This window comes from Papilio xuthus, unplaced genomic scaffold (assembly GCF_000836235.2).
Source record: "Papilio xuthus unplaced genomic scaffold, Pxut_1.1 DF825946.1, whole genome shotgun sequence".
NCBI lineage: Eukaryota > Metazoa > Arthropoda > Insecta > Lepidoptera > Papilionidae > Papilio > Papilio xuthus.
Genome location: NW_013532703.1, coordinates 14,420,023 through 14,437,554, shown reverse-complemented (window position 1 = coordinate 14,437,554; position 17,532 = coordinate 14,420,023). Strand labels below are relative to the sequence as shown.

At 32.8% G+C, this 17,532-nt stretch overlaps 4 protein-coding genes across 7 annotated transcripts in view; 2 read left to right on the top strand and 2 right to left on the bottom strand.

Annotated features, from left to right (window-relative positions):
• exp (expansion) overlaps positions 1-951 on the top strand; it is a 107,682-nt gene extending 106,731 nt beyond the window's left edge. For 2 of the 4 annotated variants that reach the window (XM_013321278.1, XM_013321276.1), the window contains exon 10: positions 25-951. In XM_013321278.1, coding sequence (XP_013176732.1) covers positions 25-140 — 116 coding nt within the window. In that variant the 3' untranslated portion in view covers positions 141-951. The remainder of the gene's footprint in view (positions 1-24) is intronic. The other 2 variants (XR_001228209.1, XM_013321279.1) reach the window with 2 other exon arrangements.
• A 1,136-nt stretch (positions 952-2,087) lies between these two features.
• On the bottom strand, positions 2,088-3,588 carry LOC106123907 (putative serine protease K12H4.7). Its single transcript, XM_013320321.1, has one exon. The coding sequence runs from the start codon at positions 3,510-3,512 to the stop codon at positions 2,088-2,090; it is 1,425 nt and encodes a 474-aa protein (XP_013175775.1). The 5' UTR covers positions 3,513-3,588.
• A 10-nt stretch (positions 3,589-3,598) lies between these two features.
• LOC106123906 (intraflagellar transport protein 74 homolog) lies at positions 3,599-7,116 on the top strand. Its single transcript, XM_013320320.1, has 9 exons — positions 3,599-4,221; positions 4,604-4,730; positions 4,850-5,087; positions 5,607-5,803; positions 5,886-6,062; positions 6,164-6,289; positions 6,391-6,492; positions 6,572-6,877; positions 6,958-7,116. The coding sequence occupies exons 1-9, from the start codon at positions 4,100-4,102 to the stop codon at positions 7,114-7,116; spliced, it is 1,554 nt and encodes a 517-aa protein (XP_013175774.1). The 5' UTR covers positions 3,599-4,099.
• A 952-nt stretch (positions 7,117-8,068) lies between these two features.
• LOC106124744 (leucine-rich PPR motif-containing protein, mitochondrial) lies at positions 8,069-17,014 on the bottom strand. The gene is made up of 16 exons (XM_013321693.1): positions 16,809-17,014; positions 16,330-16,677; positions 15,796-15,952; positions 15,481-15,590; positions 14,814-15,045; positions 14,361-14,567; positions 13,946-14,159; positions 13,345-13,557; positions 12,579-12,799; positions 12,167-12,343; positions 11,851-12,009; positions 11,165-11,379; positions 10,527-10,700; positions 9,634-9,856; positions 8,814-9,036; positions 8,069-8,363 (listed from the first exon to the last, which is right to left on the bottom strand). Exons 1-16 carry the CDS (start codon positions 16,940-16,942, stop codon positions 8,185-8,187), a joined length of 3,186 nt encoding a protein of 1,061 aa, XP_013177147.1. The 5' UTR covers positions 16,943-17,014; the 3' UTR covers positions 8,069-8,184.
• Positions 17,015-17,532: the final 518 nt, after the last annotated feature.

The following is a 17,532-nucleotide window of genomic DNA, read 5'->3' as shown; positions in this document are numbered from 1 at the left end:
AACAAAGGGCTTGTTTGATTTCAGATGGCGAGCACTACGACCCTTACGCATTGTACGGCCGGTTGCCTATGCCTGGCCGCGGCTTCCCGCCCCCGCCCGCGCCCCATGCCCGCCAAATGTTCATCGGAGAATGGGACTAGATCATACGGCACCTATTAGAAACTAACTCGATTGTATATCGTTGCATCGATGTTGTGGAAATTTGAAATCGATTTTTTCTCAATCATAAAAAACATGGTATGCACTAGCTACAGTACGTCCTCTGTATCTTTGAGACACCAGACTATAAGTGTAGCCATTATAATACGTTTATTCTCGATTTGTTTACATTTCAATAATATCGATGTGACTGTATAGTTATTGGATAATTTGTAAATATTTGTGCTTTTTGTAAATTATGAAATATCTGAAGACGGTCCATTCTGATTCTGATTATTCGATGAATGGTTCAATGAATTTTAAATCCTGGCAATATTAATTAGCAATTATGTTATTTTGTAAAGTTGCATAGATTATTTACGTATACAGCTATCATATAAGCGTGTATATGAATTTCTACAAAATATTTTTTCTACCATTTTTATGAGTATCCGTTTAATTTAAGTATGATGCTTAGTATAATCGTAGTTAATTATCACTGCCAATAATTATGTAAATGTCAGTGGATGATATTATTTTAAAAATTTGTTTTACTTCAATTATAATCGAGTTTTACTGCAAAATTTTCTGTTTCGTTTTTTACATATTTTTAAGTTAGGTATCAATCCTAGTCAATACAGGGTTGGGATGTAAGCAATTCTTAAAAATATCTTTTTCTTTTTTGTTTTCTTATTTATATCAGCAAAACCGCTGATTCGTTTGATGTAGTTTTGTACTGGACATAGTATGGATTATTAGAATATAGAAAATAATATTTTAGACATAATATTTGTATCTTTTATTATAAAAATTACAATAATTCCCTGTTGTATATAGACTTATTTCAATTAGGTATTTTATACTTTAGGAATTTTATTTTATTTAAAACATACATTTTCATTTTTTTATCAATACTCAACTATTTTAAATCTAGCTGTATAATTATTTTAAGTATAATTGAAAATAATATCTTTTAGAAATTCGAATTTCAAAATAAATTACGAGTTTTTGGAAATATTTTTAACGTCTTGTATACAGTTGAAATCGTCCAAAAAGTTTTTAAGATATTCAAATTTCGAATTAATTTTTAAATAACATTTAACTCGTCTACATTGTATACTCTTGTATATTTTTTTAGATTTTTACTTATATATTTTTAATGAATATAATTAACGAATATATAACATTGTTGTACATTCAAAATTATATTTTCAGAGGTGCTACACATGTTACCATTTTATTGTAATTTTTTAAGCGTATAAAGTCAATTTTAAATTTAAATAACGAGTGATAACCAAACCACGACTACGAATTTATTTATTTGAAAAAAAAAACAACAACAACAACAACAGCAATTATTTATTCATAAACATTTGCAACTATATTTAAATACAATAAAATTGTATTGTATAAAATCATATAAATTCTTGTATATTCTAGAACAAACGATTTGTAATTATGAAAATATGGATGTCCTTTGAATCCTTCGTCATATTAAATAGTGTGTTGCCCCTGAATTAAATTGGATAGATTAGAATAATATCAACATCCTCTTTGTATATCGCAGGGTGTTGGTTAACGAGTAACCTATCTTAAGGAAAATATGTATGAGTTAAATATACAATTATTTCTAATAACGTTGATTATTTTATTTTAATCTTTATATATATAATTCTTCTGTGAACTTCTCTCAAATGACTGGACCGATTTTGAAGAAATTTTTTGTGTGTGTTCAAGGGGATCTGGGAATGGTTTAGATTCACAATTTTCATCAAATATTAACTTCATATTAATTTATTCAAATTAAAGACGTATAGACAGGACAACGTCTGTCGGGTCCTCTAGTTCCCTATAATAGTGCAAAGACGTTAACGTATAGAACTCGATTAAAAAAGCAAAGAGATAATTCTGTTGTCTATTTAAGCAAATTCAAATGAAATACAGTATCTTCAAATAAATTCTCCAAAACCAATCCATTTCTTAATCAAGTATTTTATTTGTTTGATAGCTTCTTTTAATTCTTCTTCGCTATTCTTATAATTTGCAACTAAATCTCTACAGTGGGAAGCACGAGGAATAATTATAGCTGGAGCATCATACGATATGTCTTCTAAAATTCCAAGCCTACTCCACGGATCCATGTCCCCGTTGACAAACACAACTTTTGTTACATTCGGATGTAAACCTTTATACATATTGTTAACTTTTTCTATTCCATTATCAACTCGAACGTCATTGAAATCAATACCAAAAGATTTCATACATATCTTGACGTATAAATCTACCGGTATATTGTTTGTAAAAGGTTGCTTACTTGAACTAGAACTCTGAAAGTATCCAAATTCAGTACATGTTTGGTAAGTCCAACAAGCGATCCCGTTCGTTTTATTTTTGTAATAAATATCAATCATTCTGTCGAAATCATAGTCGTTACATTGATTTTCTGTTCTCCAAAAATTCGGTTCGTCATTATTTTGAGATTTCTGTTTGGTTTCATTCATCGTTTCACAGTCCTTTTTGACATCTATAGTGCGACCATATTGCACGTTTTGCATAAAATCAGACGCCTTATAAAGGAAAAACAGTTGTTTGTTTTCTGGTATACTCATATCACTTTCGGGGCAAATATTCTCTTCCTTCTTTAGCTTTTCGATGCCATCTTGAGTTTCAAGTAAATTTTCGTACCGTTTGAAATTATCTTTTATTCTAGCTAAGCAGTTATTAGTGCCGTATTGTTCATAAACGTCGTTTACCTTTTCTAGATACTCGTAAAAATCTTTCTTTGCTAGAACAGGTGCACTGCTTGCTACTGCCGCGTCTACCAATTCTGGGTACAATAACCTCATCCAAGCTGCCAAATTACCGGCGTAAGAACCACCAACCACGACTACTTTAGCTTTAGAAAAAAGTGGATTTGATTTAATTGTACGTATGAGATGTGCATTGTCGGCGAGAGCTTGCTTTGCGCTTAAATATTTAAAATAATCGACACTAGTGAATTTTAAGGGAACACTTTTTCCATAATATCTGTGTTCCGATGCAAAAAGAACACCATTCGTTTCCTTAGCCAATTCATATGCCATACCCCCGTATAAAAAGCCGGGCGATGCCTCGGATTCGCCACTTATAAATAAAATAACTGGACCATTTGGTTTCCAAAAATCGTTTCTTTTAAAATAACGCATATTCCATTTACGATTTTCTTTCTCATCAAAATGGTCTAGCTTCTGTTCCAACCATTTAGTTTCATGTATATAAGTTCCGAGAAATACAGAAGTCACTTCTTTTACCAAATATCGAAATCGACCATTGAAAACGAAGCCGCAAATGGGATGGATGATAATTAATAATTTAAAAATGTGTGATATTAACATTTTTAGTTTCAACGGTAGTTGAATCAACTCCCTCTAGTTAAATTCGTAACAACGCACTGAGCTATGTAGTATATTAAATGTTCTTTGCAACGTAATTGGTATTTATGCTAATACAAAGGAATTTTATCTAGGTGTTTAAAACGATGGTGGCAAAATTCCTCGCATTTCCAAATATTTTGTTTAATGTTATTAACACGTGTTACATTTGTAGGCAAAACACGTTCTTTCTCCGATGGAATATTCTTTTGCATTCTAATCATAGCACTTGCAAACTAAAGCTTTGCAATCTATTTTATACGGGTATTATTTAACATAGCACAATATACATGTAACCATTAACCATCCTCATCCTTTATTAATCCAAAGTTAGATCTTGAAGATCTACTGAGGATTCGCTATCTCTTACATAGTAGAGTTTATATAGAGTTCAAGTTTGCATAGTCTGTCAAATCCATGACGTCAAAGGTATATCGGCGCCGTTGTCATAGCAACATATAAACAACAAAGCTATTGCGCGTGACAATCAGGTGGATTATTTAATTAATTTACAGTCGCTATAACGTTACATGTAATTAGATCGTATCGTTATGGATTTTTCCGAGGGCAGTGTTGTGGACAGAGCGAGCGCGGTCAGACGGGCCGACGCCCCGCGTCCTGTGTCCAGGAGAGGCTATCGGGAATATACCAATACTGGATCCGCAGTGTCCAGGTAATTTTAAAATTTAAAAAAATTGATTGACAAAGTTTAGAAATCTAAGGCATGAAATAAAGGAATCCAACGGAAACATCATTTTTCTTATTTATCATTATCTAGGTTTTAGTATACTGTTTCAAAAATATAAAATTCCATAAATTTATACTGCCGAAATTATCACACGTTCATACGGCGAAGGAAAACTTCATAAGGCAATCTGCACATATCTGTGAAGAAATTTAAAATCAACCCGCACTGGGCCGTCGTGATTGAATTTGGCCTCGTCACCCCTAACTTAGGGTAGGCTCTGAGTCCTTCAATGGGGGCGTGATGATGAGAAATCAATAATCGATTGCTACTACTTCTACTACAATACTTATTTAAAGTAAACACACAGAAGCGGCAGCATGAGGCCTACTTCCGCGTATCGGGGCAGCACGGCATCGCGTCTCGCGACTGCTGGCTTTGGACCTGCACCATCTACTGCCAGCCGACAGCCAACTGCAATGACTGGTTTCTCTATGGTAAGACATTACAGCAAACTTAGATATCGCAAATATTAGCTAAGCTTCTGACAAAAGTGGTAAGGCTTATGCACCAGCTGCCTAGTTATAGTTTTATTCATTTTAATTTTGTTATTTAGATTGACAGGCCAATAACACAGCAAGGCATATCAGGACTTCGCACAGGAACAGCACGAGGATTTCGCACGAGGCAGCTGCAAGATAAGAGGTACTGGGAAGAGTTGATGCAAGTTAAGGTGCGTGAAATCAAAGCGGAGATAGCCCGACTAAGCGACAAGGTCGAGTCGGGAGAAAGAGAAAAATCTGCTAAGAAACACTATGAAAAACGAGTACGGGAACTGGCGCAAGAATTGACAGGTAAATATTTATCAACAACTGTGAACAACTGCGTAAATCTCGCTGAAATGTGGCATAGATGTAAAACGTAGCCTGGAAGAACACATAAGCTAATACTTAAGATTTTTTTCAATTGCGTGCGGACAGAGTCTGGCGACAACGAAATATGATTACTTATATTGCTAAAGATTCTTTGCAAAAAATATCTTATTTTACAGTCTATTTTTACTACGACGATAAGGCACCAACATTTTTCATGTTAGTCTCAAGTTGAGGCTTGCATATTTATCTATACACACAAAGGTAATTAAACAATAAGTATACTTGTCTTATCACAACAGTAGCTACGATTACCATTTTAATGTTTTCACTCTATTTAGGCTAATTGAGTGCATCGTACGCAGGAAATACGACATACATTAAAATTGGTATGAGTATTCGCGATCCGTAAGCCAAATTTCACCTTTTAGGAATCCATCAGGTCAGGTAAAAAATTATATCTAAATACGATAATGCTTAACAACCTCCCATTTTTTATAGATCTACAAGGCCGATTATCTGACTATAATACAGCCATTCGCATTGCTAACGGAGAAGCGTCGAAGCAGTCCGTAGAAGAACAAACAAGAGAATTAGAAGTCAGTAACAAGAAGTTGCAAGAAGAAGTTGAACAAGTGTTTTTAGAGAAACAAAGAAAAGAGAGCCAGCTAAGGCAGTTAAGGGAACAAATGGATAAGGTATAAATCTAAAAAGATTATAATATTAACACAAGTTCTGCCAACACCACGGTTCTACATTTTTAAACCCCATTTGTAACAGGAGCAATCAACAATATCAGAACTACTGTCAGAAATGTCGCCGGAACAAAGAAAACAATACAACGAACTAGAAGGTACAGCTGCCGCTTTAAGAGAAGAAGCAGAACAAGCAAGAATCCAGATAGATAATCTTACTAAAGAAAAAGAGGAATTTAACAAAGAGATCTCTATGTCCCAGGTACTTATTTATTTTTACTACAAACTCTAACAGCATAGATGCTTTATACTTTAAAAACCTTCAAATTTAAAACATGAACAACTACGTATTTTGTTGTATAGATAAAGGTACACTTATTGGAATTACATAGACGATTAGCAGCTGCAGAAGAGAAACGCGATAGTCTTAAGAATGAAATAAATAACCGTTTGGATCCTCAAGAGGAACGAGAGAAATTGTTGCAACAGGTAAATAATAAGCCATTTGTAATGGATTTTATGATATCGTATTTCGAAATTCAGACTTGAAGTTTAAACATTAAAAAGATAAAGTTAGATTATTTTTACAGGTTCGAGAAGACAATGCTGCTATTGCTTCGTTAGATAGTAATGCAGCACATTTAAAACAACAAATAGCGAAAATTCAAGAGTTAATAGAACAGGCTGAACAGGTAAAATAATAAAAATGTTTTAATTAGAAAGAGTATGTGCCCAAAGTAAAATTAATTCAAATATAAATAACAATTTTAGGATCTTGAAGAAGGTAAATCCGAACGTCATCAAAAATATAGAGAATTGAAGAAACGAGAGGAAACTATGGATGCATTTTTGTCTACTTACGAAGAAAATCTAGCAAAAGAAAAAGAAAAGATTGATCAATTAGAGAAAGATATTGTATTTGCATTAGAACATAGCAGCTCCAATATCGATCTAGATCTGAGCGAGATAGATTCATTGAAGAAGAGAGATGGATATAATATGGCATACGATGAAAGTAAAAAATCTGTGGAGACATTGATGAAGGATTATGAAAGATTTCAGTCAAATCTTAAGAAAGTACGGTTGCTTACTTTGCTACTAAGAATTTTGGTGTAGCATAACAATCAGTAGTGTAATAACCTAATTGTTTATTTTAGGTAGAAGCTACGCGTGAACGTTTGTTAGCAGAACTACTAACGCTACCAGAGAAAACACGAGTAATGCAAGAAGAACTTGTGACCCTTTCTGATCTAGAAAAACTGCGAGACGAAGGTAAAAACATCTATTCAATTCATTTGTCGATATTTAATTTGTAACAAGTAATGAGTTGTAACAAAAAAGTACTATTTATTTTAATAGGAGAAATAAAGAAGAAGGAATTACAAAATGAGCTGCAAGTTTTGAAGGAAAAACTAACTCCTACCGAAAGCGCAGTTATAGAAGCAGCTAATAAACTGAAAAAAATACAGGTACATATAAAAGATTCTGATATTTCAAGATTCATCATTAGAAAAGAGGTTAAATATACAAGCTACGAGAAAAACCATTAAAGATCTATATTATGGTAGTTACTTAAGCTTATTACATAGTGTATATGGTAAATAAGAGGTTATTTTTATGTAGGCGGCGTTAGATGGAAATGAGATGTATGCAAAACTGAACAGTTTAGAAGACCAAGTTGCCAACCTTGAAAACAGGAAGACTATATTGGAAGAAGACATAGCATCGATTACTTCAAAAGCTGATTATGAACCAATTAAGAAGGAAGCCTTGGAAGTATTGGAACAGTTGAATCAGAAAATAATAGAAGATCTTAATAGTACTAAATCTTATTGATTGTATTTTCTAACGATGAAATAAATAAACTAACGTATGCCACTACTGATGATAATATTTTTTCAATTCGTCCATATTTTTCTATGTCCGACCGCGTAACTCCGCCCCTGGTGCTCTGATTTTGTTTTTTTTTGATCGAAAAGTTTCGCTAGCAGTTGTGTCCCATTTTATTTTAACAGATAATTTAAGGTTGCATTTTATAATTTCCCTTTTAAACTTACCTTTCATTTGTTTGTTGTTAATATCTCGGTCTATAATCTCCGTTGAAAATATTGCTATCTCTGTGTTGTCAAAGATAATGTAAGGGATGACGATATTTTTATACAGATATTTTGATCTCAGAAACCAACGGTAAGAGAAAGTTTTAGTTCCTTTTGTAATCATGAATTTGTTCAATATATGAACACTTAACATATTAAATTAAAAGTTAAATATTTTCAAAACGTTTTATTAAATTACGACACAATAATTTAATATCACAGATTCTACAAGTCAACATTGAAACTAAATTTAGTATAGACGTTATATAATATTTTTAAAAGATCAAATTATAAATTAGCTTGCCTGGTCTCCTTGTCAAGTAGGACAACTAGATCCGCTGGTATATCTTTATTGTTGGCAGTGCAAAGAGAACAAAGGTTACGTATAAATTTCTGTGATGGAGTCACATCCGCTTCTTGCATCTTAGTCCAAAGTACAAGCCCGTCCTTGTAATTATTGTCTCGTTCTAGAACAATTGATATCTTACTTATCTTACTCTTACTATAAAATATCATAAATTCAAATATTTGGATGTATGGATGGATGGATGCATGTTTCTTAGAAGGTGTCTCCAGAACGGCTCAACGGATCTCAATGAAATTTGGCACGGATGTAGAACATAGTCTGGTAAACTCATAGGCTACTAATTAAGTTGTACTTTAGTTGCACGGACGGTGTCGCGTGCGGCAGCTAGTAATTATCAAAATTTAAGTACGAACTGTTGCTCGACGACAGCTGTAATGTCTAACCGCTTGAATAACAACCATCTCTCTTCTTTATATTGGAATAAAAAGAGACAACAATATGTTTTGTACATACTCCCAAAGTAAAGTAACATGGTGTGTGACAGAGATAACGCTATACAAATTCGAAATCTTTTACTAGTAAAGTTGGTAATAAAGGGATTGTTACTTACGATAAACTTCTAACATCAAATTATATAAATCTTGAACGTTAAATATTCTTAGATCCTTGACGCATTCAGCCACAGTTTCCAAGGCAGAGATTTTCTTCTCATCGGCAAATCTTTCGCAGTGCCTGAGTAACGCGTCTGGATGGAACTTCACTTTGGGGTCCAAAAGCAACTTGCGTAGAGTCTTTTTATAACCGACGTCTGCTAAGGCGGCCATTAAAGTGAGCTATAAATTAAAATTTCATAATTTTTTTTTTCATGACTGATTTGATGTCTCACTGGTTGCTATTATACTTTAAATTCGTTCAACTTATTATAAAAACGAATAAATTGTTTTCATTCTTATTTCAAAATATTTGCCCTTTAAATTCCTAATATGGTATTATTAAAAGTTCTTTCGTAATAATAATCCACAATATTAAAAGGTTTGTCAAATACATTCCATTTTGGTCAACACTTTTAATACCACTGAGTACTAGATTGAAGTAGCGCAAGTGTGTGACACTGACCGTGGGTTTCTAAGACTTAAATCTTACTTTAAACCTTAATTCGAGTACTTTTTTTGTAGCAAAAAAAATGTTTTTTTTTTAGTAATATAATACTTACAGATTTTTTTAATTAGTTGTTCGTCACACTGAACACTATCGAATTAAAGGTTAAAACATAGTGCTATCTCTGTTTTACTAAAGGATGACTATATTTTATGCAGAGACCTACGTCTCAGAAACTCACGGTTAATACGTTAAATGTATGTTAATATTAGTTGCTACTTTCTTCATGTTTGGTTTAGACATATTATATAGTAAATAGTAATAAATCCTACCTGCACATCTCCCGGACCGTGAACTTTCTTATCAATATTTAACACTTTCTGCACCAATTTATTCTTACTTCCGTTACTCTTTTCATTTATAATGAAAGTATCTTCAGAACCACCGTCCCCCATAGCAGTTAATATTTTGCACAACAATTCGTGTTTTAATGGAGTCTTGTTGTATTTATTCGCTAAAGTAACAAATTCATTTATAGCGGCATCTATATTGTTCCTGGAAAAAATTATGAAATTTTAAGGAAGTTTTTTTAATTGATATATCAACTATAGTAACTCATTATTATGTAAAGTGGTAAATGAGCAAGCGGCTATTTGAATTTAATAAAGGAAAGGGATAGACAATATGTATTAATCCGGCACTATTAAAACTGGTGGGTGCCGGATTATTGGAATGTTCGGATTACTGGATTATAGTAAAAGTCGTAGGTAATGTAAATTTTATAATTCAAATCTAGTGTCTTGTGTGCGTTTATTTGACATTTTTAACTATAAACTACTCTCACTTAAAAAAAAATAGTTTTAAGATTAGACTGGTAGTCGACGAAACAGCGACTAAAGCGCAAAGGTATAGAGGAGCGACGGAGGCGTGGGTGGAGGGAGCCGGATTATTGGACGCGCCGATCTATCGAAGTGCCGGATTAGGGAGATTATACTGTATTACAGTTGAATTTTTAACGAAATGGTTAGGAAATAAAATTCCTCGACTGTACACGAATGAAAATACTGTCAGGAAGAAAATCCGACACAGTGCCGGTGTACTGGCGCACTAACCTTACCAAAATGTCGACGTTTATGTTCCCTCACTAATTATTCTGTCACTTGACATTGCAATGAAAGCGCTATTCGCGACAAAGGATTAACCAATAATGTGTAAAAATACTTACTCGTTCAAGTGTACTCGTACAAGTGGTCCGAGTAGAGTGTTGGTGGGCTTGCAGTAGCGCAGTTCGGTGAGCAGACGGAACATGCGGCGCGTGTCGTCCGCGCTGCCGTGTGTCGCCACCGCACTCAGCAGGCGCCAGCAGTTCATAGACACACTCCTACCTCCTATCACACGTCTATACCACAAAGTATTATTCCTTAACTGTCATCTGGACCCAACTAATAAATATTATTATCTTAATTTTTCATTTAATAAAGAGAAGAAAGATTTAATTGTCTGATTATTTGATTGCATTGAATAAGCTTCGCAACTAATGTATCAACTTGAAAAATTCTTTCATCGTAAGAAAGCTACACTATCCCCGAGTGCTATAGAACATATTTGTTATTATTATTTTTTTAATTCTACCCCGACGAGGTCGCGGGTAAGTGCTAGTTGATTATGAACATATTTTTTTTAATAAAAATATTATGAATATTTTAAGTGGCAATATTATTATTGTAGCTTTAAATGGTTAGCTAATTTTATTAATTAATTGATGTTAGAATATAAATTTTTATAGAAAATAACACGTTATATACATTATAAACCTGTTAAAAAACAGAAATGTTGTTTTCGTAACTTAAAAATAAATCTTACCGATTTTTCGATTGTTCGCTTATCAAATCGAATGCTGGTTTTATCTTGTTCCTATATACCATTAGGGTGGCGAAATCTATCACTTTAAACTCATCCAGAGTGAAATTAGGGAAGGTTTTGTTCAGATCGCTGAGTGCCAGCTCAGCCGCTTCCAGTTCCCCGAGCTTCACGTGCAGATCAAATATGGCCGCCTTCATACCCGCTGATAAGAATACCTACAAATATTAATTACTAATATACCTATAGAAATTTATAGTGCGACCAACATACTTGGTCCGGTGATGGGGACGTTGTTATCGCAGTTGTTAACATAACAAGACAGTCCAACTTGGATATTGTAGCAAATTTTACACATTATTAGCCAAAGAAATATTGTCGTTTCGTCAGACTATAATTTAATTTCACTTATCGATAAGTTTAACTGTACAAATACTTCAATCATTTCCATACTCCAATATATCTGTGAGAAAAGCAGAGAAAACTCTCAAAAAATATGTAAAACCTACTAAGGCACAGAAAATTACATAAAAGAAAGAAACTTGTCATGACAGCTACAGTACAATGACACTTTTTTGATTAACAGAGGGGCGCTAGTGAGCTATCGTAATTTATTTTAACTTATGCCCACCGGGTCAGATAACTTTATCAATCTATACAATTATTTGTGTTAAATCTTAAGCACTTACCCCTTCTTTTTTACATTTGTCTAGTATTTCGAGTGCGGCAGGCAAGTTGTTCTCTCTGCAGTACTGCTGGAGCAACTTGCGCAGTACTCCGCGTGTGTTCATGCCCTTTGCCTCCAATTCGTTTAGATGTGCCCTTAGTGATACTTCATTCATATTTTTCTACAAAAAAAACAATACCAAAACGTTATAAATTAAGCGTAGCTAAATCTGATGATTTTCACAGAAACTTTTTAGTAACAGAAGTGTATTTTTTTTATTCAAGCCAATCTGTCAGAAATTTAATATTCGGACAAAAAAAACTTCGAAAATATCTTACTGGATGCGGCATTTGCTGAACGAAAATATCACTTTCATCTATTAACCTTTCATCCGTGATATCAATGAGATTGTTCCTAAAATTCTCTGTAGTTTGCTCGTCGTAGATTTCTGGAAGTCTAGATATACAATAATCCGCCGCTGAGGTCGATATCTTTAGGGATGTTTCTTTTAAAGCCTAAAACACAAAAAAAACAGTATATTATGTGAATTGTTATTTGAAATAACAATTCACATAATATTTCGGTACTTTTCTACGGATTATCGCAAATCGAACACACTGACATGTCCATTTATATAACATCAATGTAACATTTTACACTATATTTTAATTAGGATGAAAAAAAACTATTATTTTAAAAGATTTAACAATACAAAAAAAAAATTATATGTCTGCAATATTTCTTACTAACCTGTACAATTGCCATAAAATCTGATAGATCTTCTTTAACTTTCTTATGTCTTATAAAAACACACAAGAATCTGCCTACCCAGTCTTTGTTTTTGTCTATTGCTTTAGTAGTAACATCTTCTAATATATGTATTGTTGATTTCACATCCAAGCTGATCAGATAACCTTTTACAATTGATCTTAACAGAACATCTGTATCCACTTTTCCTTCAAATAATTCACCTAAAAACAATTTTTTTATTTTTTACCTGACTTAAATAATTATGTTATAATATAATTTTGAGTAAAATTTTACAACTTTATAGTTGTTTTCAAATATCTTGGCGGCTCAAGGTCATCTGCTTGCTGTGCTGTGCTCTCCCCCGCATTACGCTACGGCCAAACACACTTAAAATTTTGTTCTGTGTAGGGAGTCGCAAGAAGTTAAGAGCCGTCAAGATATTTCAATTCAATACAAAATTGGTTAAAAAATTATTTAAATACACACCTCTAACAAACAATATAAGCAAAACATTTGTAAATATAATTTGATATATGGCTTTAATTATTGAGGCAATTTTACGAAAACATACTGTTATTGATTTCACCGCTGATTTCCGAGATAAAAATCTCTGTATAAAACATATTGTGAACCCTCTTTGACAAAACAGAGATTATTTGAAACGGAGATTTTGGTCTTAATAGCCGACGGTCATCGTTTTTGAAAAAAGAAACACATAATAGGTTATGATTTATGTTTCGGAGTGGATTTTTTTACTAATACTTACAAATTTCACTAGCGGCTCTCACTTGTCCTGTATTCAATAGTGTTTCCATCATTGGAGTGAGTACCGTGGATACAGATAGACCTGTATCCTGGAACTTCTTCATCAGATTCTGCGGAGATGTGAAACTGACATATGGCAATGTGTATGTCATTATGGTCTCATAGTCGGGTTTGACATCCATTCTAATCATCGTTGATAGTGTATTCATAATACCTGAATAATTAAATTATGAAATACAGTTTCTTGCACTGCAAATTCGACTTTTATATATAACTGTTGCAAGGGACTTCATCGGTAAACATAGCTAAATTTGCAGCTAATGTGTTCTTCCAGACTATATTCTACATCTATGTCAAATTTCATAGAGACCCGATTAGAGGTTCTGTGGATAGATTGATTCATCCATTTACAGTATTAGTAAGAAGGTTAACTGTATTTTAGAAATATTACTAATATTATAAATGTGAATGTTTGAAAGGATGTATCTCCTGGTGTTCGGCATTACATAGGCTACTAATTAAGTTTTTTTAATTCCGCGCGGACGAGTTCGAGGGCGAAGGCTAGTATATTAATAATAAAAATGTAACTACATTATACTAACCTTTTTCTCCATATGTCTTTGACGTGTGAAGTAATATAGGCCAAAAATAATGCGGTCTAACAGGCATTCCCATTTGTTTCATCCGTGTAAACAAGTCCAATGCTAATGGAACTTTACCCAACTGTAGTGCGGCTTCACAAGCATTCTGTAGTGCTATAGGATTCCTACCAGATGACATCAGTTCTTCAGCAACAAGACTTATGACACCGGACCCCTGAAAGATACACAATTTGAAACTTGGAGACATTTAAATAGAAAATCTTTTTTTTTTTTTACTAATTTCTACCAAAAAGAATCAATAGAAAAAAAGTAAGACTTGTCTAAAATGGACTAATCCAAGATAATTACAAAAAGTGTGCTTAAACAATGATTTTACATGTATCAAGATGTGTTATTTTACATTAAATTAACTTACTATTGATGCTTTCACACAATCCCTAACTAAACTCCGTCCATGCAACCCTTGATCATCTTTGGGTCCAAATGAAGGTAACGGTAGACATTTATATATTTCTAAAGCAGCTACAGGGTGATTTTGGAATACCAGTGATGTAGCAACAACCTGCATATAAGGTGATATTGATGGTGTTTTGAGAATTTCTTCCGGTAGGAATCTAAGAACCTGAAATAAAAATAAACACAGTATATAGTATTTACTAAATATAATCATCAGCTAACTATACATCCCCACCGAGGGGCTCGGAGCCTACCCTAAGTTAGGGGTCACTAGGCCTTAGTCAACCATGCCGGCCCTGTGCAAATTGGTCGACTTTACACATATCTTTGAGTTTCATTTTAGATATGTGCAGGTTGCATTACCATGTTATACTTTACTTTCATATTAAAAACACATATCTATCAAATTTACCTTAGGAATTGCTTCATTCAAGCCAACTGAGGCTAACATTTTGACAATTTTCATTATATGAGTTTCACTAAACTGTATTCCATTCTGTTGGGCTTTTTGCATTTCTATCAAAACAAGATCCTGTTTTTTATTAAATGCAAACGCTCTTATAGTAGCTGTATAAGTGTCTACCGATGCATCGAGTTTTAGAGATTTCATCATCGTAAGGACTTCTTTAATGTTTGCTAGATTACTGGAATAATAGATAAGATAGATAAATTGAAATATTTCGTATTTTGTCCTCTACTTCATACATGCGTAATTAAAAAATAAACTTCATAATTAACCCTCTAGACTATGTACTACATTGTTCAATTTGATAACCTGATTTTCTAATTATTCTTTATTTTTCAATTTTTTTACATTCATAAAAACCTTCTCCTAACAATACCAAACACAAAAAATTATAATTATCAAAATCACCACCTGTTCACGGGTGATGACATGACCAAGGGAAGTGTTCATTCATTTTTACATTATTAAACCCAAAACATCGAATAATAGAAGCATACAAAAAGTACATAGTACAAGGGAACTACATTTTCCTACAGATTATAAATAACTTTACTTAAAAGAATGTCTACTGAACTATGGTGTCACTTACATATTTGTGTTTGTAAAAACTTACCCAGATTTTCCTTGACACATAATCAAGGAATTAAAAATCTCTTCTGTTGCAGGTATTCCTGCAGCTTTCATATTTGCTATCACTTCAGTTGCTTGATTCAGATCTCCAACCTAATATTGAAACTTCATTAAATAATATTCCATCAAAGTATGACATGGGAGCCTTCAAGAATAAAATGAATAGGAGTTTATTAAGCTAGCGCATACCATCTTTCAACCAATTTAGTAACATAAGGTGGGATTGTGGTCAACATCTGTTTATAATAGATTTTGCTACCTAAGATAAAGGATCTGTACAAGTATATTGTATATTTACCTCACCAAGAGCTTGAAGAATCAATTCATAAGTTATAATATTAGGTTTCACTTTACCCATTTGTTGTATAAATGAGCTAACATTTAATGTTCTGTTATTAGCAATGTATACTCTCAGTAACTCATTGTAATGCTCAATTCCAAATGCTGTATGTGGCCTGTAATTTAATAAAATAGGTTTTGATAAATACTCTATCAGGTTAATACAACATTTGAATTATTTTTGTTCTAAATGAAAATGTCTATTATTTATACTTTACTTTTAGGATAAAGATATATCAGTATATGAAATAGGGAAGGACTAGACTTGTACCCTAGGAAATTCATTAGACGAAAAACATATTTTTTTTCTATTTCATCTACACAAATTTTAGGAGGTAGGTGTAGGACACCATAACCCACAGTCTTCTATGAGGTTGTGGTATTTTATCGGTCAAGATTACTAAGCAATCAAAGTTTACAATTGGACAACACAAACTGTGGTGTTCAATTGTAAATTCTATCAAAATACACAAAGAAAAAAAATATTTCTTACTTTAATGCTTTCCAAACCTGTTCAATCAAATCCATTCTACATGATGGTGTTTCATCTGGTAGTAATTCTGCACAACAGCTAATTAGTAGCAAGCCTTGCTTTTTGGTCGAGAAATTTAATTCTTTCACCTTATTTATAACTCTTATAAAATCATTTTTGTATACTCTTCTCTTCTGATGTATATCACTTGATAAACCTGCTATCATTTTTTCTAATAGCTCTTCTGAAGTCATTGATGAATTGTATAGTTTAAAAGACTGATTCGTAAAACTAGAGACATTTTCAGGTAATGTCTTATCCTTGTTATTAACATTTTCGGATATGTTGTTATCATCTGTATTTATAAATCTGTAAAAAATTACAAATAATTCATTTTTATTACGATAATTATGAAATATTTTTGGAACGAAAACGTATGAAAAGGCTTGTTTTAAAACAAAATTAAACTAATAACAGCTTATAAGAAAACAAAACATAACCTGTACTGTCCGTTTCGAAAACAATTACATACCGTCGGTGGCCTGAAACCGACAGTATGTGAAATTGGTCTATGAGATAATTTTTTAAGCAGGCGATATGAATTTGGAAGATATATACAACGCCTAAGTAACATTTTCCTATTTTTGACAAAAACTTAGTTAAAACAATTTAGAACAGCTTTTAAAAGGACATTATATTTTGTTTGACATTGAATTTGACTTTTTTGACAATTTTTATTTTTAAGTCAAAGAGTAGGCAGCGCGAGCCTCTACATGTGGATAGGCTGGAAGTCATTATATTTCGTGCGTATGTGTTTTTCGCCATGTTTCGGTGCCAACATAAATCTTAGAAAGGTGATGATGATCCGAACTAATAATGATCGTGCCAGAGCCTGGCACGAACATTCTGTTCTTGATAAAAAAAATATTTGCAGTAAATTTAAATTAATTAAACTACGTTCAATGATATCAAGCAACAAACCAAATTATCTCAAAAAAGTTTAATGTTTTTCAAAACGACAAAAGTTTGAACGGCCAAATAAGGTTGTGATGCGTGTTTCCTTTTTTCTATAATCTCAAAATAGTTAATTCACCCCAATTTCTTTATTATACTTGTTACTAAGTCTTTTATTACTCTTTGATTTTGTAAGAACGGAGGAACGGAGATGACCTAAAGGTCTATGTTACCAGGTCATAAAATTAAAAAATAAAAAGGAGGAACGGA